We start from the raw sequence: 24,610 nt of genomic DNA on the forward strand, positions 1-24,610 counted from the left end.
ACCCCATTAACACCCAAGGCCACTTCCTGCTGCCCCTCCTGGGACAGGGGGCAAGAGGCAAAAAACCATCAACAACGCGGCCCACCGGCCCGCCATGCGAGGTGCCACCTCGGTGCTGCTTTTCGAGAGAAAAAAAGGACCCCGGTCGCCACTGCTTCGAGCAGTTTTAAATTCTACGCTCGCTTTTTCTTTCGTGTGTAACCAACACAAAAAGGGAAGCGTTTCTGGGACCTTCAGCACGACCCTGTTGCAAAACTAAACCCCAAAGCGCAGGCCGGGCTGAAGAGGTGCAAAGGGAAGCTGGCTGGGGGGCCTGCTCCTTAGCCGGGGTCCTCAGGGAGGCCTGGAGGGAGGCCCACTGAGGGGCCAAGGAGACACTACGGGCTCGTGCCTTTGGTTTTCTCCTTATTTCCGGGCCCAACAATCAATAGACAACTTGCCTTAACTACAGCCCCCCCCCCTCCCCCCCCCCCACCGCATGAGTCAGCCTTGATGGGATCCCATGGCCACAGATGGGTGGGTGATGGTGTGGGTGGGGGCCACGTCAGCGGGGAGGCTGCTCTGGGTCACGGTCACCACTCTATTTGGGAGTCAGAGAAGGTAGGGGCGGGACGGGACCTCAGGGGTGACCAAGTACCCTCCCTGGAGCGCAGAGAGGCACAGCCCCGCGATGGGACACACGGCGGGTAGGGGGACCAATGCACAAGGCTTTTGACACCCTGCCCGCATCTTCCAGCACCCCTGGGGAATGTTTTTTTAAAGCCAGATCGGGGGCGCCTGGGTGGCTCAGTGGGTTAAGCGTCCGACTTCGGCTCAGGTCATGATCTCACCGTCTGTGAGTCCAAGCCCCGTGTCGGGCTCTGTGCTGACAGCTCAGAGCCTGGAGCCTGCTTCGGAGTCTGTGTCCCCTCTCTCTCTTCTCCTCCCTGCCCGTGCTCCATCTCTCTCTCTCTCTCTCTCTCTCTCTCTCTCTCTCTCTCTCTCTGTGTCTCTCAAAAAATAAATAAACATTACAAAAAATTTTTAAGCCAGATCACTTCACCAAAAAGGATATACCGATGGCCAAGAAGCACATGAAAAGATGTTGAACGCCATGAGCCATTCAGGAAAAAGAGATTCGAACCGCAGTGAGCCAGCCCCGAACAGCTAGAGAGTGGCTAACGTAAAAAACAGTATCCACACCACAGGCTGGCAAGGATGCGGAAAAACCGGATCACTCACACACTGCTGGTGCGGTCACTCTGGAAGACAGCGTGGCAACTTCTCAAAAACCGACACGAGTGTGGGACTCCCCTAGGACCCGGCACGGGCCCGGGGCACTTCTCACAGACAAGGGAAAGCTCCCGGGCACACAGAAAAAACCTGTACTTGAGTGTTCACGGCAGCTTCCTTCGTCACCGCCTAACGCTGCCCACGTGGATGTCCCCTTCCTCGAGGGACAGTGCAATCGCATCTCAGATGGAGGCGAGGCCAGGCCGAGGAGGCCCTCGTCCTCGGGTGGAACGAACCCTCTCCCTTGACCGTGCGCAGTCTCCTAACTCAACCCAAGTCTGCAGGAGGCAGTGCGATACGATGCGTTCAATTCCGGCTTCGGCCCACCCCGTACGTCTGAAAACACAAACACACGACAGGTTTCCACCCGTGTCACTGGACAGGATCCGCAACGTCTGGGTGCCGCGCCCGACAGCCAGCGAGCCCCGGGACACGCGTGGACGTGAGCTCCGAACGTGTGAAGGTGTTCCTGCAGGAGGCGGCGGGCTGGGTCCCTGGGGAGCAGGCCCGTCGGGCATGCGTTCCTTGTCCTCACAGTCCGGGGCTCACCGCCCGGCCTCGTGGGCGGCGGCGAGGGGCTCGGACTTCTCTGCTTCCCTCCCCACCGGGCCTGGGAGCTTCGACGCCGCGCCGGCAGCTCCCTTTTCGCTGCGGCTGCACCGACTGAGTCTGCGCGTTCGTACAAAGGCCCATTCATTTCCAGGGGAAAGAATCCTCTCCCGGGTGCACCTTGGAGAGTCGAAAATTGATCTCGAACCAGACTGAAGCGTGACTCCAGGGCAAGTAGATGATAGGCGACTCTCCGACCCCCCACCCCGACCCCCAGATGACAGAGCATGTCCAAGGCACGGCGACCCGGATGCCCTCGACCATCTGTCTCCACGGCTTCTGCTCAGACCCTTTCGCCAGCAAACCCCTTTCTCACTGCCCTCAGTACAGCCAGCCCCCAGCCCCCTGAAGCCCAGGGCCCAGAACTGAAGCGAGCGCTCCCTGCGCAGAGGACCACCTTCCTCCCAGGTGACATACTACGGACGGCCGTTTACAGGCTGTGCAGCTGGACGACAACCTCGTCCATCAGATCCTCAGTCCGTTTGCTGTGGAAGAAGGAAAACACACACCTCGCAAAAGTTAAAACGAAGTCGTTCAGGGAACGCGCCTGGCACACAACAGACACGCCAGAAATCGTAGCTGCTCTCGTTTCATTACTGCTGTTTATCGTTTATTCATATTGCTGCACCCCACGGTTAACTCGTGTTTAATTTTTAGTAACGTAACCCCCGGGGAATGTCAGAAGAAGCACTGATGAGCCAGGTCCTCTCCATCCTATCCTTCGTGCCCCTGCGTGTTCGAAACCTCTATTCAGGACTCACGTTCTCTTCTAGAATACTGGGTCGTGCGGTCACAGTGAACTGTTTCCTTTTTTTTTTTTTTTAAGTTTATCATTTTTTTTTAAACTTATTTTGAGAGAGAAGGCGTGCACGCGATCGGGGGAGAAGCAGAGAGAGGGAGAGAGAGAATCCCAAGCAGGCTCCGTGCTGTCAGTGCAGAACCCGACGCGGGGCTCGAACTCACGAACCGTGAGATCCTGACCCGAGTTGAAACCAAGACTCGAGACGCGCAGGCCGACTGAGCCACCCGGGGCCCCGCACGGTGAACTGTTTTCTGAAGTTCTTGAAATCTTCTTTCCAAAGGCAGTGTCACATGTCCCCAAAGTACAGTGGGGGGCCAGGCTGACAGTCCCCAGTGATGCGCCATCTGGGACGCTCAGGACCCTTCCTGTAGGCCCCAGGGCTCCCGGCCACTGCAGCTCCTGGGTGAGACTCTCCTGGGGATGTGGTATCTGAGGCCCGTGGCTGAAAATGGGAAACCCAGGCCAGGCCAGAAGGGACGCCACGGAGAGCCTCGGGACCTGCAGGACGGTGTTCAGCTTCTCCGTGCGGACCGGCAGCCTTCAGTGAGGCGGGAGCGGCTCTCCCCAGGGAGCAGGATGATTTTTGAATGTATAGTGTGATGCCGCAAGGCAAACAGTGTCCCAGACGCTGCTCCTATGGCTTTGGCCTGGGCTCGAAATTAATTACGGTGCTGTGTGTATTTCCAGACTGGGGCAAAATAAGGCAGCCTCTGTCCAGCTCGGCCTCTCACACCGCCCCTGAGGTCAAGGCTGCCACAGACTAACGAGCTCTTTTAGTGGTTTTGTTCCTCCCAGACGCCAGCCTCTGGGTCCCTGCAAATGGCAGGAGTCTGGGGCTCAGGGAAGACGTACCCCCAGGCCGGGCCGGGGACACATCTCTCCGGAAAGGGGCACGGCCCACAAACGTCAGACGAAGGAGCCGACCGTTCAGGGCCTGGACACTCTGCCCAGAGGTCTCGCCGCCGTCCTGGGACACACGTGGGCTCATGTGGACCAGCCGCAGGCAGGAAAGGTGGGGAGCCCGAGGGTTAAGGCAGCAGGCCGCCCGCCCCACTTTACAGCCAGGAGGAAAGAAGGGTTTCCACACCCGTGTTAAAGGGGTGGTGATGCAGACGCCGGGATTCGGCAGGCGGGGGCCCGGGGCTATGTCGACGTCAGCCCTGGTGGGGACCAGTCACCCCACAGCTCCAGCTCCCGCCGGCGTCTGCACAGGGTCCCATGGGCCTTGCTGGGGCTCCGACGCTCACCATCCACCTGACTGGGTCTTCCCTTCACACCCCCGGCTACCATCCCGGCCCTGAGGAACAGTCCAGCAGCCAGGTCTGGACAATGGCAAAGAGCAGCCATGCGACCAGGAGGTGCTGGGAAGGCTCCCCTCTGCTCGCGTCGGAGGAGGAGCCGGGGGGTGGGGGGGGGACGTGCAAAGCGGCCCGCGGAGACCCCCCAGCCTGGTCCCCAAGGCCTCCGTGGGGCCTGCAGTGAAAGCAAGCATCTCTTGAAGCGGAGAAAGAGCCTGCTTTAGTAAGCATGCGCCCAGCCCGCCAGCAGCTAGGGCCCAGGGAAGGCCAATGAAGTCACACATCCGAGGCGTCCCTGGTCCCAGATGATCCACAGCTAGACAAAGTGGTGGGGTTTCTTAGATACACGCATGTACCCCTCCTGTCTCCCGTGAGCCGCGCTGAGCGGGCAGCGGGGGGGAGGGGCGAGAAGGGATGGGGCCTTCCACCCCTCTGCCTGGATGACCCGGGCCGGTTTCCACCTCCAAAACATTATCAGGAGGGACTGGTCTCAGGTGAGTAACCAGACACCCCCTGGCCGGCAACTGAATACAGCGCATTGTTTTCGACACTTCAGGGCTGTGCCCTGGTACCAGAGTGAGGCCCTCTCCTGCAACAGAGAAACCTCTTTGAGAAAGTCAGTCCTCCCTGGTTTGTCATCCTGGGCCACGAGCTGCACTTGGCATGGGGACCTCTCCCCACGCCCGTCCTGGGCTGCACGGCCCACTTCGTCTCCCCAACGGCCCAGGAGGGCGAGACGAGGAAACCGAGGCACAGAGGAGTGCAGTCCCCACAAGGGACAGACTCCGGGACAGAATGTGGGTGCGAATTCGGGCCCGAAGGCCTGAGCCCCCCACTCTCCAGTGCCCGTCTTACTTCCGTGCTCCCCGGGAGCAGCACAGCCCCTCCTCCAAAGCCCCTGTGCCTCCTTCCAGGGGAAAAAGGGTCCCTCGGGAACCTGCTTCTCACCCAAGCAGACAACGATGACCAGGGACCCCACAGCCGCATCCAAGGCACGTGGTTACGGTCTGCTGTGCATTTCGAGAGCACGAGCCGCTCCAGACCCGGTACGAGGCACCGCAAAATGTACGAGGCCTCACCTAAGGCCCACGACCTGAAGGCGGAGTTATCAGTCCCGTTTGACAGATGTTGAAACGGAGGGGCAGAAAGGAAAAGGAGGGGCGCCTGGGTGGCTCAGCCGGTTGAGCTTTATGATCTCGCGATTCATGATCTCGCGGTCTTCGACTTCGACTCATGATCTCGCGGTCTGTGAGTTCGAGCCCCGTGTTGGGCTCTGTGCTGACAGCTGGGAGCCCGGAGGCTGCTTCGTATTCCGTATTCTGTGTCTCCCTCTCTCCACGCCCCCTGCCCCTGCCCCGCTGCCCCAGGGCCCTTACTCAGCAAACACTTACTGAACAGAAGTCCATCCCAGCTTTCCCGACCACGTTCCTCTGGTCAACCGGGGTGGGGGGGGGTGGGGGATCTCCCGAGGCCCCGTTTTGGCCTCTCACTCACGCACCGCTCACTCACGGCATCTTTTATCAGCTGACCGTCAATCTGCATGGAGTCCGGTGCGTGGCGTTAAGGCGAGGGGAGGGGGTGCAGGGGACGAGCTGTGCTGCCCCCTTTCTTTCCAACCTCCTGGAGCCTTCGGATCCAGAACAGTCCCTCTGGCTTGGCCACCTCTAGCAGAAGTAGCAACCTCAAGGCCTCACCCAGACTCCCTTCCCAGGGGCCAGTGCCCAAATTCAGTCCCGCGTCACCTGTTTGTTGTTCTACAACACGCACTGGGGCTGCCTGTGTTTCGCCCGCCAACTCGCTACTTATTAGCTCCCGTCTAAGGGGCATGCCTGTCCTCACGGCCACACAACCTGTTCTTGAGTTTCGCAAATCTCAAGCATGTCTGTTGGCACCGGCTCTGCCTTCAGAGGGCAGATGTCCAAGGACGGGCATCAGTTAAGACGTTGTCTTCCGCACAGGTATCTGCAGACACGGCCGGCAGGTACACGCCAGCTGTCTGGGCAGCCACTGGGCCGCAACGTCCGCCCGTCACCGTGGGCGGCCACCAGATGGGAGGTCCAGCTCTGTGCCGAGGTTTCCGGGTCCAGCCCAGGGCCCAGACACGCTTAGGAAGTGCCCAGTTGATAGCTGCTGCATGTAACGTCCGCTCTAAACATTCAAGACCTTGCTGGAGTCTCCTCTTGCACAGTGCGGGACCCAGGAGAGAAAATCACGACGTGGTATTGGAAAAATCAATGCTCCCGTTAGATATCCTCAAACCCTAGACGGAGCACGGTCTCCTTCTCAATTATGCACGAGCCCACAGGCCTGTTCCAGGAACACCGGACCCCTGCCTCGTGGCCCCCTCCTTGTCCTTCGCAGCTGCCCGAATGTCCATCACATCTGCTTCCCGACCTATGCACAGAGGCAGCAAAGCACAGGGCAGGAAGCTTCGTCCACGGTCCACACGGGCCGAGGGGGTGGCTCAGGCAGGGGGCGGCTGTACTGACAGCAGGATGCGGACCCCAGAATCGCCTACTCACCGCCGCTCCCTGCCCGCGCGGCAATGTCCCCAGCAGGAGCTGCTCTGCTGTGCGTGTGACGGCTGCTTTTGACACCGTCCTCGGCCCATTCTCTTCCAGCAACACAGGCGTGGGACCACCTTGCACGAGCACAGCGACTGTCTTTGTCCGTCTTCTTTTAGGAAAGCTTTCAAAGCAGTGTCACGGTGCTCGTAAATAAGACGTTTAGGCAGGTGCCCGGGTGGCTCAGTGGGTTAAGCGTCTGACTCCGGCTCAGGTTATGATTTCGCAATTTGTGGGTTCGAGCCCCACATCGGACTCTCTGCTGTCAGCGGACCTTGGGATTCTCTGTCTCCCTCTCTCTCTCTGCCCCTCCCCTGCTTTTGTGCTGGTGATCTCTCTCTCTCTCTCTCAAAAATAAATAAACATTAAAAAAAAAAAAACAAACTAGTGGGGCGCCTGGGTGGCTCAGTTGGTTGGGTGACCGACTTCGGCTCAGGGCACGATCTCGCAGTTTGTGAGTTCGAGCCTCGCGTCGGGCTCTGTGCTGACTGCTCAGAGCCTGGAGCCTGCTTCGGATTCTACCCCTCTCTACCCCTCCCCTGCTCACGCTCTGTGTCTCTCTGTATCTCAATAATAAATAAATGTTAAAAAAAAAATTAAAAAAAAAAACTAGTTTAGGCAGGAAAGACTCACACTCTCTCAAAAGGACTCTACAGACGCGATCTCACTAGAGACTCACAAAGACCACACGAAGTAGAAAGGCTTTATCAATATACCCATTTCACAGATGAGGATCCCACGGCCCAAAGATGCCAGGTGCGGATCCAAGAGGCACTGGCCTTTCCAGCACACTGCACTCTGGGAGTACGCCCAGCAGAGTCCCCAGAGGACTCCTAAATGACTTGAAAATAGCAAGATGCTCCATGCTATGGGTCCTTAATGCTGGAGCCACAGTGATGATGGTCGGGCGACAGGGCAGGGCGAAGAGGTTTCCAAGAACCTCATTTTGACTCAAATATCCACTACAAGGCGTGTGAAATGCCCCCCGCCGCCCCCCCCCCCATTAGCCGATTCTGCATCTGTAAGGATTTTTCAGCACTTTCTCAGACCCAGACAGTGTCTCCCAACCTCCCAGCTTGAACACTCAGCAACCTGGAATTTGCCGCCCCTACAAAACGTCCCAGCCATTTCTTGCGCTACTGGCTGCGGCTGGATTTTCCACTTGACGTCGTTAAGAGATTCAACTGTTTATGTCATTGTCATACACAGGCCTTTTCAGTTTCCTGCTGCCAGATTCAGGTTAGATAAGGATGACAGAAGTGATACACTCCCAAGTTCCCCTCGACACCCCAGCCAGTACGAGCTCCCCGGAGTGGAGAGGCGAACTGTATTATGTATCGCATCTACCCTTCAGGTCCCTCACTTGTAAAAACCAGTACGCACCCCTGCACCGCGGGGGACTAGCCACACACCAGCTCCTATATTAACTCTGGAAGCAGCCCTCGCAGGAGATTATGCAGAATCATACACTTTATGACCCAGTCATCAATTGCCATAGAGAAGAGGAAAACAAATTGAGCTGAGCCTGGAAAGAATGTCAGGGAAATTGGAAAAACACGTGCTGGAAACGGCCTGGGGGCGCAGTGACCTCCCCTGTAACCACCCAGGCCCCGCCAGCTTGCAGCATTACCAAGAGAGATTGCAGACTGAGCTGGTGGATGGCCCGTCCCCAAATCCCTCCGTCCCGCGGAGTCAAGCCTGGTAATATACAATCTATTACAGCTTCTTCTTGCAAAACAGTCCAGTTTATTCATTCTGATTACATGGCGGGGGGGGGGGGGGGGGGGGGGGGAGGCGGGACGCAGAGGCCCCTTGAGCCGGGTGTCTGTGCTCTCAGTGCCCCAAAAGCCCAAGGCCAAAGTCCCTCATTCTTGCCCTCGGATGCCCACAGGGTCGCTTTGTGACCGGGGCCAAGAAAGGGTTCCTTTGGGGAGAGCCCGCTGGCGGAGGGGGGATCCTCAGCCGGCGTCAGCACCTTCTGAGTTAGGCAAACCCGAACTGAATCGTTACCACAAAAGTACAAAATGCTGGATTCACAGGATGAACCGCGAGCTTCATGAGGGAGGATCTTCTTTAGATGAAAAGTCACCACCACCCCCCTGCCCCGCCTCAAGGTGGAGTGAGAATTTTTCCTGCTTATTCCGAGGTGGGGAGTAAAAACGTATCCCCCCAATTACATTATACGTGAATATGAACGGCAGAGACAGTCTGCTCGCTTACCGGCTGTATGAAGCTCCTGCTTTTTGGTTAACTCATAAAACTGAGCCGGTTTGGTGCAAAAGAGAAGTAAAAATTCCTGGGGGGGGGGGGGCGGGGAGGGAGTATTGACTGCAGACGCGGCAAAGTTACCTTCCATTGAATGGGTTTCCATTAAGTGATAACAAGTCAATAAAATGCCTAAGTAAAGCTCAACGGAGGGGAAAGATCTGATTTCTAACAGGGAATTCTTAACGCAGTTGTTGAGAAACATGCCGGACCAGTTAGTCAAAGCCGGTGTGTTGACTTAGCCCAAGCCACTCCTCACCAGAGAAGGCCTGCAAGGTCCCGCCAGCACACCAGCGTGGTCGCCCTGTACGCACTCTGCCCCGAGGGTCTCCTGGACGCCCCGTCCCAACGGAATCCCATCCCCGAGACCACACAAAAGGAAACCACTCTAGGAAAACGGCAACAGAAGGGCCGGCCGCCCTTGCTCTCGACGTCCCGCGACCACCGCAGCACGAAACGCCTGTGTTTCCACGACGGCCTGCGAACTGTGGTCTCTGAGAAATTCATTTCATCCCAGCCCTTGTGGCGGAGGGAGATTCACCACGAGGAAACGCCATCCCAGGATTGCCACAGGGCATTTCTTGCAAGGGGCCCAAGGAATTTTCCAGATGCGGCCCCGACACTCAGAATGTCTCCCGACCCCACCTCGACTGACACCCGCTGGAGCCTCTCCTGGGAGCCAGGCGCGGCGCTAGGCACTCTCACAAACCCACCTTCACTCAGCTCGCAGCAGCCCGGGGGGTCACCCCTGCTCTCGCCATGTTCCGCAGGGCCAGGGGCACACTGGGATCTCACCAAGTCGCCTACACCCCGGTCGGGCACCCTGAACCGTGTGGCCGTAAGGTCACAGAAGAAGAAGTGAGCTGGTCTTCATTGTTCTTTTTTCCCCTTTCATCGTTCTCCATCTTCTAGAAGATTCTATATTTCCTTCATGCGCAGATAACACAGCAGAGATACTGTCTCTCATTCATTCATTCATTCATTCATTCATTCATTCCCCCAACCGTTTCACAAAGGTTTTGAAAACATGCACTATATTTATTTATTTATTTATTTATTTTTATTTTTGGGACAGAGAGAGACAGAGCATGAACGGGGGAGGGGCAGAGAGAGAGGGAGACACAGAATCGGAAACAGGCTCCAGGCTCCGAGCCGTCAGCCCAGAGCCTGACGCGGGGCTCGAACTCATGGACCGCAAGATCGTGACCTGGCTGAAGTCGGACGCTTAACCGACTGCGCCACCCAGGCGCCCCAAAAACATGCACTATATTTAAAGCCAAGGAGGATCTCCCAGGGGGAATAAGGAGCTTATCCACTAGCCACGTTTTTAAAGCAAAAAGAAGAATGTAAAGGTAGGTCTGGCCACTGTACTGAATATTCTTCGGCTTTGCTGTTCTCACCAGTAAAATGTGGGTATTGGAGGAATCGAGCTCTAGGATTTATATTATGCTAACTACATACACTATAGTAAAGTCCTTCTTCTTCTTTTTTTTTAATGTTTATTTATTTTTGAGAGAGAGACAGAGCGCGAGCAGGGGAGGGGCAGAGAGAGCCGGAGACACAGAATCCGAAGCAGGCTCCAGGCTCTGAGCTGTCCGCACAGAGCCCGATGCGGGGCTCAAACTCATGAGCTGTGAGAGCATGACCTGAGCCAAAATCAAGAGTCGGACGCTTAACCGATGGAGCCACCCGGGCGCCCCAGTGTGGTTGCTATTTTGTTAATATCAAGAACAGAGGCTCAACATCCTCGTGAGATCAAACACATTTAGGGTGCCTTCCAGCCACGGAGACCCGCACCGTCTTTAAAATAATAGCTCCCTCCTGGAAAAATGAACCACCAGATGTCTGGCAGGACCGCAGTGAGACTCAGGCTGGTGGCAGAACCCCCGCAAGCTGACTGTGACTGCAGGGTCACGGGACCAGGACAGCGGGTTCCTCCAGACCTCCACGGTGGCCTCCACGGCCAGGTGCGCCGGACCCGCCGGTCGGAGGGAGTGCCACAATGCTGGGTGTTCCTGCTCCAGGTGTTGAGACCGCCTATAGCGCCAATGACCTCAAGTCACCAAGCTCACGGCATGCCGGCCGTCACAGGAAGGCCGCACGGTCTCGGGAGAATCGGACATACAAAATCCCAAACGTCCACATGTTAAAATGGCAGTCGGGCAGGTGCCTGGGCGGCTCAGTCAGTGAAGCGTCCGACTCTTGATTTCGGCTCAGGTCATGATCTCACGGTTCGTGAGTTCGAGCCCCGCATGGGGCTCTGAGCTGACAGTGCGGAGCCTGCTTGGGATTCTCTCTCTCCCCCTGTCTGCCCCTCCCCCCATCGCACGCACACTCTCTCTCTCTCTCTCTCTCTCTCTCGCTCACTCTCAAAATAAATATACTTTACAAAAATGGCAGTTGGACCTCTAAATGGCTTTTCATATTATGAAAGAGTCCACATTTGCATTTGGTTTGATTTCCTAAACAGTGTGCTCCCGGATTCGTGAAAAAGCCATCTTTTCCAGGGTCAATTCTACCTGGTCAGGAGAAAAAAAATATCACTGCAAATCATGGATGTGAGGGCCTGGAACGCAGAACTTCGCTGCCCCTCAAAACCCGTAGCACTTTCCATGCTGGAGGTGCGACGACGACACCACGCAGGACGTCCCGAATTAATCTCGAGTCACCGGCGGAGGACCTCAAAGTCTTTTCCACCAAGATAGAAAATTCTTCCCATTAAGTACTTTCACATTCTGCCTTCGGGTAAGTTAAGTCGCAACCCGGCAGAATAGAATAAGCCTCGGCGATGTTACCAATCCTCCTAGGAGCTTGCACAGAACTACATCGCATCTGTAACTACACTTGGCAGGCGTGTGCCAACAAAAATCAGAAAAGTGACGGCAGCGCGTAAAGAACAAAAGTTCTGGAAATGATTCACGGGACACCTGAAAGGCCTTTCTCTAAAAGCAGCAACTGACTAGTGCAATACGTTTTTCTTGTCAAACCTGAAGGCCAGGTACAGCTTGAGCTGCGTTTCTGCAACGCCTCACCGTTCGGCTCGCTTTTTCTCGATACCTCGTCGCCTCTGGTAACATGATCGTCGGAAGGGATGTTCTGGCTCTGTGCAGTCCAAGTCTGTTTCCAAACTCAAATATCTGCGGGAGTCAAAGCCCTCAGATAACAGAATGTCTCTTTGACTTCTCAGGTTCACGTTCTGGCCTCCGATCAGAACTGCCTCTAAATAGCAGTCTGATTATTAATGAGAATCTTGGGTATGGTACTGACGACGTGTGACGCTTTTTCAATGCGATATTACAAAGAACCAGTCTTCCGGTAAAGAGAGGAAGAGAGGCGGATCAACTGATGGGTCTTCAGCAAAAGCACGAAATTAAACGTGCCCGGTTTGGGCCTCGGCATCCGAGGGCCACGCTTCCAGACACACTGACGCATTCTTCGCCTATGCCAGGTTTGCTGCAAAAGTCTAGAATTATATCGTCACAGAGACAGCCCTAGACGGAGATCGAGTATCTCCACGAGAGCATCTTCACACAATACGTACATTTCAAAAGGAGGAAACTGAGTCAGGGAGGTGGACCTTGGGCCTCCTTCTCTCTCTGAGTCTCGGTTTCCTCATCCCTAAACAGATCAGGCTAACACCTGAGCCTTACATAAATGACTCGGGGGGCTGAGGCCTCACCAGAAAGATCTTCCCCGAGAGAAAAAAGGGGGGCCCCATCTCCAGAAAATAGCACGTGCAGCCTGGACCCCGAACCCCACAGATCTGAGACTTCAGTATTCTCATCCAGAAAAGAAGTTTCTCTCTAAGAGTACTCACCATTAGATTGATTTTTTTCTAAGTACCCCTGGAAACGTTTCTAAATTTTAACTTGGTTTACCCAAAATAAAGGTTTTACATTTTTCAAAACCACAAAAAACCATTTTAAACAGTTTGAATTTTTACCGCATGTCAGAGTTAGTTTTTCACTAAAAAACAAAAACAAAAACACAGAACTACTCAATATTAAAAAAGAAAAAGAAACAAATTTCCAGTGGCCCTTAAAAAACAGTAAGCACAAAGAAGGCAAGGATTTTGGAAGGATTTTAGAAGATACTTCTTTATGTATTCCCCGGGTCTGTAGCCAGTGTTTTGTTTTGTTTCAGGCACACGTCACTGATAATACAATTTTGGAATAAATCAATAAAATCCACTTTTTAAAGTCAGCCGCGTGTATGGTTTTTTTTTTAATTTTTAAAAAATCTTTATTGATTTTTGAGAGAGAGACAGAGTGTGAGCCGGGGAGGAGCAGAGAGAGAGGGAGACACAGAATCCGAAGCAGGCTCCAGGCCCCGAGCTGTCAGCACAGAGCCCGACGCGGGGCGCGAACCCACAAACCGCAAGATCATGACCTGAGCCGAAGTTGGATGCTCAACCGCCTGAGCCACCCAGGCGCCCCAAGCTGCATGCATATTTTAACATACCCTTTAAGCCTGGCGTTTCAATGGCCCAGATACTTTTAATGTAAAGACAGAGGAAAGTAAGGAATTGCTGATTAATTTGTAGTCGTCTCACAGGACAAGAGCAAGGACACCATCCTCGCTGGTGCAATTCGCTTCCCTTCAGATGGCAGAGAACAGTAGTGGGGATGGGCCTGAATGCAAGCCCTCGGAACACGAGGCAGGCGATGCTGTCACCTCTGAGCACATTTCAAGCCTCTGATCTTTCACGAACAGACAGGCAGGTGCAAAACCTTGGAACCTTCCAGGGCAGGGGCAGGCACCTGTCAGGTTCATCAGAAGCAAAGCCCACGCTGCAGGAAAGGCCTGAGGCACTCTGCACGTTTCTGAGGATGTCTGCGCAGCTCCCACCCCCGGAAGCAAAGGAGAGACCGGCCTGCTGCCCACATTCCCTTCCAGTAAAAAGGCCCCTGCCATCGTGCGTCATCTGAATGGCCACGCAACTTTCAGAGCGTGCTTCCAAACAACCTGCTCTTCGCTTTGTTTTGAACCACAGGGAGGGCTCGTGGATTTCGTGCACTGGCCCCAGGGTGGCGGGAGACGCCGCGGGAGCTAACAAAGCCACCAGCTTCAGCATCCCCCCCCCCCCGCCCCGCCACCGCCCGCACAGCGTCACAAACCCACTCCTCCGCACAAGTAAGGCACCTGCTGCACGAGGCTGAAAAGGCTTCACTCCGGGGAGAGGCAGAGCAGCATAAAACATTCTCAGTGTGGGTCCGAGGGCCGGCTGAACGTGCAATTTTAAGCCTGTGTGTACGGGTGGGTGTGAGCGAGCAGGTGTGAGGGTGTGTGTGAGGGTGAACATGAGAGGGCAAGGGTGAGCATGCGTGGGTGTGAGCAGGGGTGAGTGTGAACGTGCGAGGGTGTGTGCACCGGGGGGGCAGGGCAGCCCTACAGACAGGAGCAGCGGAGCCGGGAGGGGAGAGAGGACCCCGGTCCTTGGCCCCTCAGAAGACGGCGACACGCAGGTTTCCCCGCAAAGCCCTGAGGGCCCCGCCAGAAGGCCCAGCCCATCAAGCCGTCTGGCCTCCTGTGGACAAAATATCAATCTCGGATAATCAAGTGATGTTTGACCCAAGAAGGTGTTTTGGGGCCCCAGATGAGGCTCCACCAAAAGTCTGTACAAGAGAAAGAAAACTTGGCTTAGCGCGCAAGCACTCAACCAGAAGCTGAAAAGTCCCTAGGATCCCATAATTTCCAGTTGGTTACCCGCCCTGCCCCCTCCCCCACGCACGCCCCGTCGGCCCCACGTGACTCAGAGTGAAGCCGGCAGGGGATTTTTCCCTGGCTCCGCTCCGTGGGTGTCTGAAAACCTTGCAGAGGTGGGAGGCAGGCTGGCCCACCCAACCCTAACCCACCCGCAGGCCTCACTCCCGCCTCTGGACCTGTGAGCTCACGCAACGCCACTCAAACGTCCGCTCCCTCGGTTGGCAAATGAACAAAAAGAGTCAGCACCTGTCGTGCCTCATCTCGCCTTTAACTCGCTTCCCGGACGAGAGTCCTCCGCAGACACTGGGACACGGAGGCTGTTTTGAGAACTAGCCAACAGGAGCCGCTAATCCATCACGAGAGAGGCCGAATGCAAGGCTGGAGAAGAAGTCGAAGCAGCTCTGGACGTGCGGGGAGGGTGGCGGTGGGGGGGGGGGTTGAAAAGCAAATGGCAAAAGAACCGAGGACCGTCTCTCCTCCACCAGGCCTGCGACTGTGGGCAGGAAGGCAGAGAAATGCGAACTGCGCCCGCAGTGAGAGGCAGTCCCTTCACCCGCCTGTCTCGCTCCTTCCAGGCACACCATGCCTCCCCTCCAAAATGGTACGGGTGTGCCCCGTGCCCGCAGCCCCCTCCCGCCACAAAACGCCAGGCTGATCGGGGCCAGACTTTGCACAGACATTTGCCCCCGCCTCATCAGCAGAAAGTGGAACTTCAAGAAAAGAAATGCCCACAACTGTGATTTCTCCAGCGGGAGTCACAGAGGAACGTGCGTTAAGGTCCAAAATGCCTTAGAGAAGGATGCGAGGTGCAAATCCGCGGTTCTCGGTAGCCGTGGCCGAAGTGAACTGCGGTACAATGAACGGTCCATGCTATTTAAAATGAAATCGGGGGGCGCCTGGATGGCGCAGTCGGTTAAGCGTCCGACTTCAGCCAGGTCACGATCTCGCGGTCCGTGAGTTCGAGCCCCGCGTCAGGCTCTGGGCTGATGGCTCGGAGCCTGGAGCCTGTTTCCGATTCTGTGTCTCCCTCTCTCTCTGCCCCTCCCCCGTTCATGCTCTGTCCCTCTCTGTCCCAAAAATAAAATAAAAAAAAAAAAAATAAAAAAAATAAAAAAAAAAAAAAAAATAAAATGAAATCGGAAAGCTACCTGCTACAAGAAAATGCAGACTTCCTTCCCCCCCCCCCCCCCCGGGGTTGCACAAGACCTAGGAAATTCCCCATACTCTGGAAAAGCTAAGAGAAAGTCCAGACCTTTTCAGAAGTGCTAGCGTCGACTCTTAACATCTTCTGTGAGATGCTCTGATCCTAAGAGTGAAAACAGCCTAGGCCTGAGATTCACTATGTCATAGAAATAAAACTCCCGTCTGTCCACCGCCACAGCCAGAACAGGATGTCAGTATGATGAAACGCAGTTGAAAACGGATCTGAAATGCACCTACACCAGCCACCAGGCACATCTATTAGGAGTTATCAACCCCAGAGGTAACACCCAGTGCCTGTCTCGGGCAGTTCAACCGAACATAACATTCTGGTATTTTAAAAACTGTCTGCTTAGCTCAAAGCATGGTTTTGTTTTTAATTCACACACCAAACCTGTATCTCAGTTACACTGGTCCCACCAACACTGCAGTGTCCTGACTTTACTACCTGAGGCTAGGTCGTTCTGCACCCAACAGACCGGTCACAAGCACACCCACAGCTTTCGGGGCCCCAGCAGAGAATCCCATCGCTCATTTGCCTTGGCCTGTCCCTAGAAGCTGGGTTAATTCCATGACCTGCTCAGTCTCCCTCCGCCGAAAGGTATCGCAGAATTAAGTGGTTCACCCATTCACTGTCCAAGCTGCAAAGTGCACAGTCAGTGCCTAGCACTCCGCGCCCCCCCCCACCCGCCCCCAGCAAATGCACCTGCAGAGGACTGTAAGTTGTGACTGCCCCAGGGCATGGATCAAGAGTCTCCAAGAGAGACTCAGTAGAAAGGAAGAAAAACAGGGGGGTAAAAACTAGTTAAAGGAAAATCTCTGAACAAGACTTACCACTCTGGGCTTCTGCTGGTCCAGGGTATGCAGGAAGGCGGAGTTGGGGTCCAGGCAGCGCTCAGGGTCACTGGAGATGTCCTCCTCCGAGTCCTCATAGGAAGAGGAGAAGCCAGTGGAGGAGGCAGACGAAGAGGACAGTTTCCTCAGGGGCAAGGTGCCCCGGGGACTTCCCTGCACCTCCTCCACGGTCTGGTCCTCCTGGGCACCCATGTCAGTAATGATGACGGCAGGTATATTGCTGGGGCTGCGGGCCTCTCTCGGGGAGGGCTTGTCCTTCGGATCCGGGGACAGCAGCTCTGGGCTGGGGTGGGCGTCTCCGTCAGGCGGCTGGCTTCCCCAAGTCCCCTGTGGCTGTACTCCTGTGCCACACGTCCAGGCCCGGGCTTCCTCCATGGGGCCCAGCCAAGCCCTGGAGCTCCCAGGCTGCACACCCACCCTGTCTCCAGGAAGGCACTGAGGTTTCTTCAGATCTTTCGCGGCTGTCCAGCAGGGCAAAGGCTCCAGCATCGCGCCAGAGGGAATTCCTGCCTCCACCTCCCGGGTCGCTGGCTGGGCTGAGCGGCTGCCCCCAAGCAGGCCGGGCATCAGAGACCCTTCATCCACTCCGCTGGAGCGCCGCCGAGGCTCCCCGACCACCGGGGCCCCACCCTGGGTCGCAGCAGGGCCTACTGAACCCAGGTCTGGAGATGGCTTGACCCGGCTCGGGGATTCAGAAAGCTCCGAGCTTTGCGCGTTCACAGTCCCGTCCTCTGGCCTTCGGGGTTCAGGCGCCCCAGAGCCCCGCACGCTGCCACCGGGCGGATCTCCGTCCTCCACCTTCCCAGGGGGCTCTCGGCTGCAGGGCCCACCCCTCTCTGGGGCTGGGCTCTTCTCTCCGCTCAGAGGCTGCCCGAGACATTGCGCCAGAGACCCCCGGGGGCGCACACCCCCAAGCTCGCGGGGCCTCTCAGCCGGCTCAGTGAGGCCAGGGTCGTGTGGCTGGTGGGGCCCACTGGATGTGGTTCTCGCTGCCACTTCTGTGGAGGTCACCACGTTCACGCGGATCAGCCCCGCCGGGGGAACTTGGCCGCTGCGCGCTCCCAAAGGCGGAGAGACCCTCTGGTCAGTTTGCATAGCTCTGGGTGAGCCACAGTGGGGTCTGGCAGGGATCCCCTTCTCCACCGCAGAAGCCGCTGGGCCCTGAGCCCCTGATCCTGGGGGGACGGCCGCGCCGGGGAAGGGCGCCACCCACTCCTCGCCCTCGGAGAGGCACTGGCCCGGCGCCCTTCCTCTCCGGCCGGAGGCGGCCTCCGCCGTCTCTGGACATTGCTCCCCCAACGACTTTGTCCTCCGTTCCTCGCTCTGAGCCGGCACCCTTCCCGGGGGCTGGCTGCTGCTGCGGAAGGGGCACGGCGAGGGCGAGCGAGCCCTGCCCAAACGCGGGCTGCGGGGCGCTTGACCGGCGGAGCTCTGCGCCTGGATGTGCGCCTCGAACAGGCCCACTTTCTGGTTCACCTGCACGTTCTGCAACTCGCGCTGCAGGATTCGCGGCTTCCTCTTGGCCTCCTCCGGCCCGGGAGGGGAGAGGGAGCCGGCGCTCACCACCTGCCGCCCGTCCCCTCTGGGGCGGCCCGCCCAACTCGGGCTGCCCACGCCGCCGCCACCGCCGCCGCTCAGCCTGCGCCGGCCGCCCCGCCAGCCCCCGGGGCTCCCGGGCTCCTCGGGCGACAGCGGCTCGGCTGGGGGGAAGAGGAAGGAGGCGCCTCTCCCGGGGCTGAAGACGCTGCCGGGGCTCAGCGCCGCCCTGCCCGGCGGCGGGGGCGTCTCGCTGCTGCTGGGCCCGGGGCCGCCGCTCTTCACCTGGTCGGCGCTATTCATGATCACCAGGCTGTTGAGTGCATAGCAGTATACAGCCATAGTACTGGGGCCGCCGCGGCTCCGGCCCGGGCTCCGCCGCCGGCGCCTCCTCCTCGCGCGGCCCCCGGCTCAGCCCCGCAGGCCCGGCGGCCGCGGCTCGGCGCGCGCAGGCGGGGGCATGGCCCGGGCTGCGGGCGGGGGGCAACACCGAGGGCTCAGCCCCCGCCCAGAGCTCCATACACGACCGCGCCGCTGTGGAGACACAAGGAAGAGAGTCAGACCCCGGAGGGCAGGGGCCGGGGGAGGGGGAGGGGGTTCGCGATCGCCACCGCGGAAGCCCAGTCTGTCGGGGATGGGGTGCCACCGGACGTGTCAGCTCCCGGGAGTGCGCGGCGCGGCGCGGACTAGAGCCCGGCCGCGGGCGTGGGTCTCCCGAGGGCGCTTCCACCTCTCCCCCCACCCCTTGCTGCGACGCGCTCGGGGGTCGCTACAAATTCCACCTTCTAAGATTCCTCCCCGGAGCCACGCGGACCGGCGGCCACTGGGTCCCCAAGCGAACTGCGAGCGGGGCGCGGCTGGCTCGGATCTCCCCGAGGGTGCGGACGCCCCGTCCGCGTCCGCGGGGCTCCTCGCCCCCAGCAAACGCGGCTCAGGTCGGGTGGAAGGGAAGCCCGCCCCTGGGCTGCAGCCTCCGCCGCTCCACCCTCTCTGGCCTCGGGGACCCGCTCGGGAGGGAACCTGCCTCCCCAGCCGCTACCTGCTCGGGGCTCGGGGTGGGGGTGGGGAGAACTCCCGCGCGCCGGCCGCTCGCCTCCCGGACCCCGGGCTTGGGGCCGGATCCCTCGGCCTACGAAGGCCCGGGCGCGCGGCGGGGCCGCAGCCGAGGCATTTTCCAGCACCGGCCTTGTCGCCGGTCCCCCAAACAAGTGTGTTTTGTGAGTGTGGGCGCGCCTGCGCGCGCCCGGGGCCGAGGCGCTGCCGGTCCCCTGTACCGGAACCACTACTCGCCGCCCCCTGTCGTCGCCCCCTGCGGAGGGGTGTGTGTGTGTCTGTGTGTGTGTGTGTGTGTGTGCAGCCCTCCGCACGCCCTGTGCCGCAGGACGCGGCTACCTCTGCGGCTCCGGGACCCGCGCCCACTCGGAGGAACCCCGGGGCCCGCGCGCCTGCAGCCCGGAGGGAGCCCCGGCTCCGCTCCCCACGCCGCGCCGCGCGGCCGAGGGCCGGGCTCGTCCGCATCCTGGGCAGCCGCGCCCGGCGCCGGCCCAGCGGCCCGGCCGCCCAGTGCAGAGGACGCCCCGAGCGCGCGGGGAGGGCGGCGAGGGGCCAGCGGCCCGGAAGGCGAGCGCGAGACACGGCCCGACCCCGTCCCGCCTCCCCTGCCCGCGCCCCTGCCCCTGCCCCCGCCGCCCTCCCAGTCCGCGCCCCCCGCAGCCCATCTCTGCGCCTTCTTCCAGAACGCCCGGGCTCGCTCGCTCCGGGGCAGGGGAGGGGAGAGAGGGCTCGGAGGCGAGAGCCGGGAAAAAGCCGCCAAACTTACCTGCGATTCCTCAGCTGCCCGGGCCCGTGCGGGCGGTATGGCCCAGGGACGCAGACCTCGTAGGAACAAGATGGCTCGAAAAGTGAAAAAGCTGAGGATCGACGTCCGCGGCTGGCTACGGAAGACAAACACCGGGAGCCCGAGCGCGGGGAGAGAGAGCTTCTGGGCAGGGGCCGGCGATGGCGCGGAGGATCCGCCGGGCCGGCCCCGCACGCCCTTCTCGGCCGTGCAGATACTAGCCCTGTCAGTGTTTGCTAGGCTACTTCAGTGTTTGTTCAATGTGCGATTTAAAAAAAAAAAAAAAAAATGTGGGGGGGAGTGGGGAGGAGGCAGGGAGGAGGAGGGAGGGGGAGGAGGGAGAAAGGCGGGGGCTTGGGGGAGGAAAGCAGGAAGGAAGTTGTGAGCCCGTCTGGGGTTGAACTCAGCGGAACAAGTTTTTCTTTTCTTCTTCTTTTTTTTTTTTTTTTCTATTGCTTGGCAAGACCGAGGGAGGGAAACACTTAAAAAAAAAAAAAAAGTTTCCATTGTTAGCTGACAACAAAAAAAATAAAAGCCTTTTAACTTCTGCGGGTTAAAGATATACGATCCATTTTCCACCCCTCCACCGAGCCTTACTGATGCATTGCTTATTTTTGAAAAATGTTTTTAATAAAGTTTTGAGTGTGCATTTGAGCAAAGCAACTCAGGGGGACCTTTTGAGCACTTAAAACTAGTTAGATCCTCTATCAACGGTGTGTGTTCTCTACACAAATATGCAAATTCAAAGAAGGTACTTTGTGGGCGCCTCCTTGCAAAGCTGCAGATCTTTTAAATGCATCGCATCGTGTTTTGGAAGATTGTTGGGCTGTGAGCTGTTCATGGTTTTGCAGAGCGCTTGCTGGCTGTATAAACATGCCTGGACGCTGCACACTTATCTGTCACAGTAGATGTGACATGGGCATAGTTTTGCACTTCATTCTCAAAGTTATTTTAAGAAAAAGGATAGTCCTGAAAGGAAGAAACCTGAGACCGCCCCCCCCCCCCCCCTTGCTCGGGCTCTCCTAGCTGGATCATTTTCAGGATCCCTTTCCCCCCACCATCAGCAAAAAAAAAAAAGGTATGGATGCAACGGTCAATACCCACCCCCACCCCCCAACCCCCCACCCCCACCCCCACCCCCAGGTAGAGAATCCTACCCCATTTGAGTTCTGGTGCTGCAAGAGATTTTGGTTTTTTGGTGTTTTGGTGTTGGTTTTTTTTTTTTTTTTTTTTCATAATTCCCTAAATCCTAAACGACAGCATTTAGTAGAAAGAATGAAAACACAGCTGCCAGGCTGGGGAGATTTAAAAATTGAAAGCCTGAATCAGTCCTTCTATTCCTATTAGCTACCATTTTGATGGAAATTTTGACTCTGTTTGTCCCAAATACATCTCTTGCTTGTTTATGGAACAATACTGTTCAAGTGAACAGAGCAGTCTGTTGGCTCCGCCAGGAAGACGCTCACGTTAAATCTGAAACCAAGAGATCCTTTAGCTAAGACTTTCTGGGAATCAGACACTTTGGGTCCTTTCTAATTTTTTTTTTTCTTCCAAATATGCCATGAAAGGATTGAGCCTAGTCAGTCTCCCACCCACAATGGGGCTAAATAAAAAGGGCCCAGACTTTATTCAGGTGTTGAGTCGGGATCTGGGCAGTCACTAAGGCCTATCCTTGACCCTAATTCGGTTCCCTAGTGGCGAAAAAGGGGAATTGCCCGTTCCCGGGCGACCCATTCTGTGGACTTTCTGGCTCTTCTAGGAGATGCAAAGACCCATGGCAGATGTCACGGCGAAAGCGACTGGAAGGCGCAGCAATGCATACGGTGAACGTGGAAATTTCGCTCGCTAGTCCCTGGGAAATCTCACTGTCACCTCATGAATAGACATCACCGGCCTTTCCCAGAACGGAGGCATTCCGGCTTCTGCAATGGACAATTAGGCTGAAGAATTTTTGCTCAGAAGGCAGCCAGCAGCTGGTCAGGGGTGGGCATTAGGAAAAAATTTCTGGGGCCCCTGGGTGGCTCAGTCGGTTGAGCGTCTGACTTCGGCTCAGGTCATGATCTCACGGTTCATGAGTTTGAGCCCCGCGTCGGGCTCTGTGCTGCTAGCTCAGAGCCTGGAGCCTGCTTCTGCTTCTGCTTCTGTGTCTCCCTCTCTCTCTGCCCCTAACCCACTCGCATTCTGTCTCTGTCTCTCTCAAAAATAAATAAAAATTAAAAAAAAAAAAAAAAAAGGAAAGAAAACATTTCTGCCATGGGCTGGAGGTAGGGTTGGATGATAATCCCACCAGTCTAAAATTCTAACTGGAACAGAATCCAGTTGTCTTCTACGATTCTAAATGAACAGAGGGGATCAAAATTATACAGCACTTCATATTAGCCAGGCACTGTTCTGAGTACATGCTAAATATTTATCCATTTTAATCTTCATAGCAACCCGATGAGATAGATACTATTATTACCCCCTTTCACAGAGGAAGAAATCAAAACACAAGTCATTTACCCCCAAATCCCACAGCTGGCGAGTCGCGAGGCTCGGGTTTGAACCTGCACAGCCTGGGGCCAGGTTCTTTCTTCCTCCATATTCTAGACTAGAGACCGGCAACCAGAGGAGACGGTAGGGAAAGTTGGCCTAACTCTCAGGGTTTCCATTTTCCCACTTTTGAAACGGAATTTTAAAAATCATAGCTATGAAACTGGGGCGCCTGGGTGGCCTCAGTTGGTGAAGCGGCCGACTTCGGCTCAGGTCACGATCTCGAAGTTTGTGGGTTCCAGCCCCGCATCGGGCTCAGTGCTGACAGCTCAGAGCCCGGAGCCGGATTCGGATTCTGTGTCTCCGGCTCTCTCTGCCCCTCCCCCACTCCTGCTCTGTCTCAAAATTAAATAAACATTAAAAAAATTTTTAAACATCATAGCTATGAAACTAAGAACAGAAAGGGAGTTTCCTCAACTCGACAAAGGGCATTTATGAGAAAAACTACAGCTAACTTCATACTTACTGGTGAAGGGCTGAATATCCACCCCCTTAGGTCAGGAGCAGGTAAGGCTGTCTCTTACCGCTCCCACTCGATACGGTACTGGGAGTTCTGGGCAGAGGAGTTAGATGACGAACATACATAAAAGGTGTCCAGATTGGAAAGAAAGAAGTAAAACTATATTTACAGTCAATATGATTGTCTCTGTGGGGGCGCCTGGGTGGCTCAGTCAGTTGAGCGTCCGACTTTGGCTCGGGTCATGATCTCGCGATTCATGAGTTCAAGTCCCGCGTCTGGGTCTGTGCCGACAGCTCGGAGCCTGGAGGCTGCTTCGGATTCTGTGTCTCCCTCTCTCTCTGCCCCGCCTCTGCTCACGCTCTCTCTCTCTCAAAAATAAATAGACATTAAAAAATAATAAGATAAAGAATAATAACTTCTAATAGCATCACAAACTATGAACTACATAGGAATGGACATGACAGAAAGTGTGTAAGACGATACCATGGAAACTACCGAGCACTATTGATGGAATTTGAAGGCCTAGGTACAAGGACAGAAGATCCTCGGCGTGCACAAACTGGAAAATTCGGTATTGTTCAGATGTCCAGTCTCCGCAATTCCAATCGATGTCCCAGAAAGTTTTTGCTTTTGTAGACACTGACAAGCTGATTGTAAATTTCACAGGGATATACGAAGGATCTGGACTCACGGGAAGAGCTTTGAAAAAAGGACAAAGTAAAAGGACCACCACTCTCTGAGTTCAGGACTTATTGTACATTTTTAAGTTTTTTATTTTATTTTTTAGAGAGAGACAGAGTGTGAGCAGGGCAGGGGCAGAGAGAGAGGGAGACACAGAATCCGAAGCAGGCTCCAGGCTCCGAGCTGTTGGCACAGAGCCCGACGCCGGGTTTAAACCCGCGAACCGTGAGATCATCACGACTGAGCCGAAGTCGTATGCTCAACTGACTGAGCCCCCCCCAGGCACCCCAGGACTTATTTTAAAGCTATAACTACCAAAAAAAAAAAAAAAAAAAAAAAAAAAAGAAAAAGGGGCCCCTGGGTGGCGCAGTCGGTTAAGCGTCCGACTTCAGCCAGGTCACGATCTCGCGGTCCGTGAGTTCGAGCCCCGCGTCAGGCTCTGGGCTGACGGCTCGGAGCCTGGAGCCTGTTTCCGATTCTGTGTCTCCCTCTCTCTCTGCCCCTCCCCCGTTCATGCTCTGTCTCTCTCTGTCCCAAAAATAAATAAAAAACCGTTGAAAAAAAAAAAAAAAAAAAAAAAAAAAAAAAAAAAAAGCTATAACTACCAACGCATAATGGTATTGGCATAAAGTTAGACAAATAGACGATCATGACGGAATAGAGTCCGGAAATAGACCAGTATGTATGGAGACAACTGATTTTTGACACGGTGCAGAAGAATGGGGAAAGACTTCTTTTGACAAATAACGAAGGAACAACTGGATATTCATATATATGTAAAAAAAAGAACTTCAATCCACCTTATGTACCACATACAAAAATTAACTCAAAATGACTCACAAACCGGGGTGCCTGCGTGGCTCAGTTGGTTAAGCGTCTGACTCTTGATTTCGGCTCAGGTCATGATCCCAGAGTCAAGGGACCAAGTCCTGTGTTGGCTCTGTGCTGGGCATGGGGCCTGCTTAAGAATCTCAATCTCTCGGGGCGCCTGGG

The 24,610-nt window shown here is 56.2% G+C and overlaps 1 protein-coding gene across 1 annotated transcript in view; it reads right to left on the reverse strand.

Annotated features, from left to right (window-relative positions):
• Positions 1-20,066, reverse strand: part of ITPKB (inositol-trisphosphate 3-kinase B) — an 89,444-nt gene extending 69,378 nt beyond the window's left edge. The window contains exons 1-2 of the mRNA XM_058701451.1: positions 19,927-20,066; positions 16,551-18,641 (exon numbers count right to left, since the gene is read on the reverse strand). Coding sequence (XP_058557434.1) covers positions 16,551-18,449 — 1,899 coding nt within the window. The 5' untranslated portion in view covers positions 18,450-18,641; positions 19,927-20,066. The remainder of the gene's footprint in view (positions 1-16,550; positions 18,642-19,926) is intronic.
• Between the last annotated feature and the right edge of the window lie 4,544 nt (positions 20,067-24,610).

Source organism: Neofelis nebulosa, chromosome 15, assembly GCF_028018385.1.
Source record: "Neofelis nebulosa isolate mNeoNeb1 chromosome 15, mNeoNeb1.pri, whole genome shotgun sequence".
In the NCBI taxonomy this organism is placed as follows: Eukaryota; Metazoa; Chordata; class Mammalia; order Carnivora; family Felidae; genus Neofelis; species Neofelis nebulosa.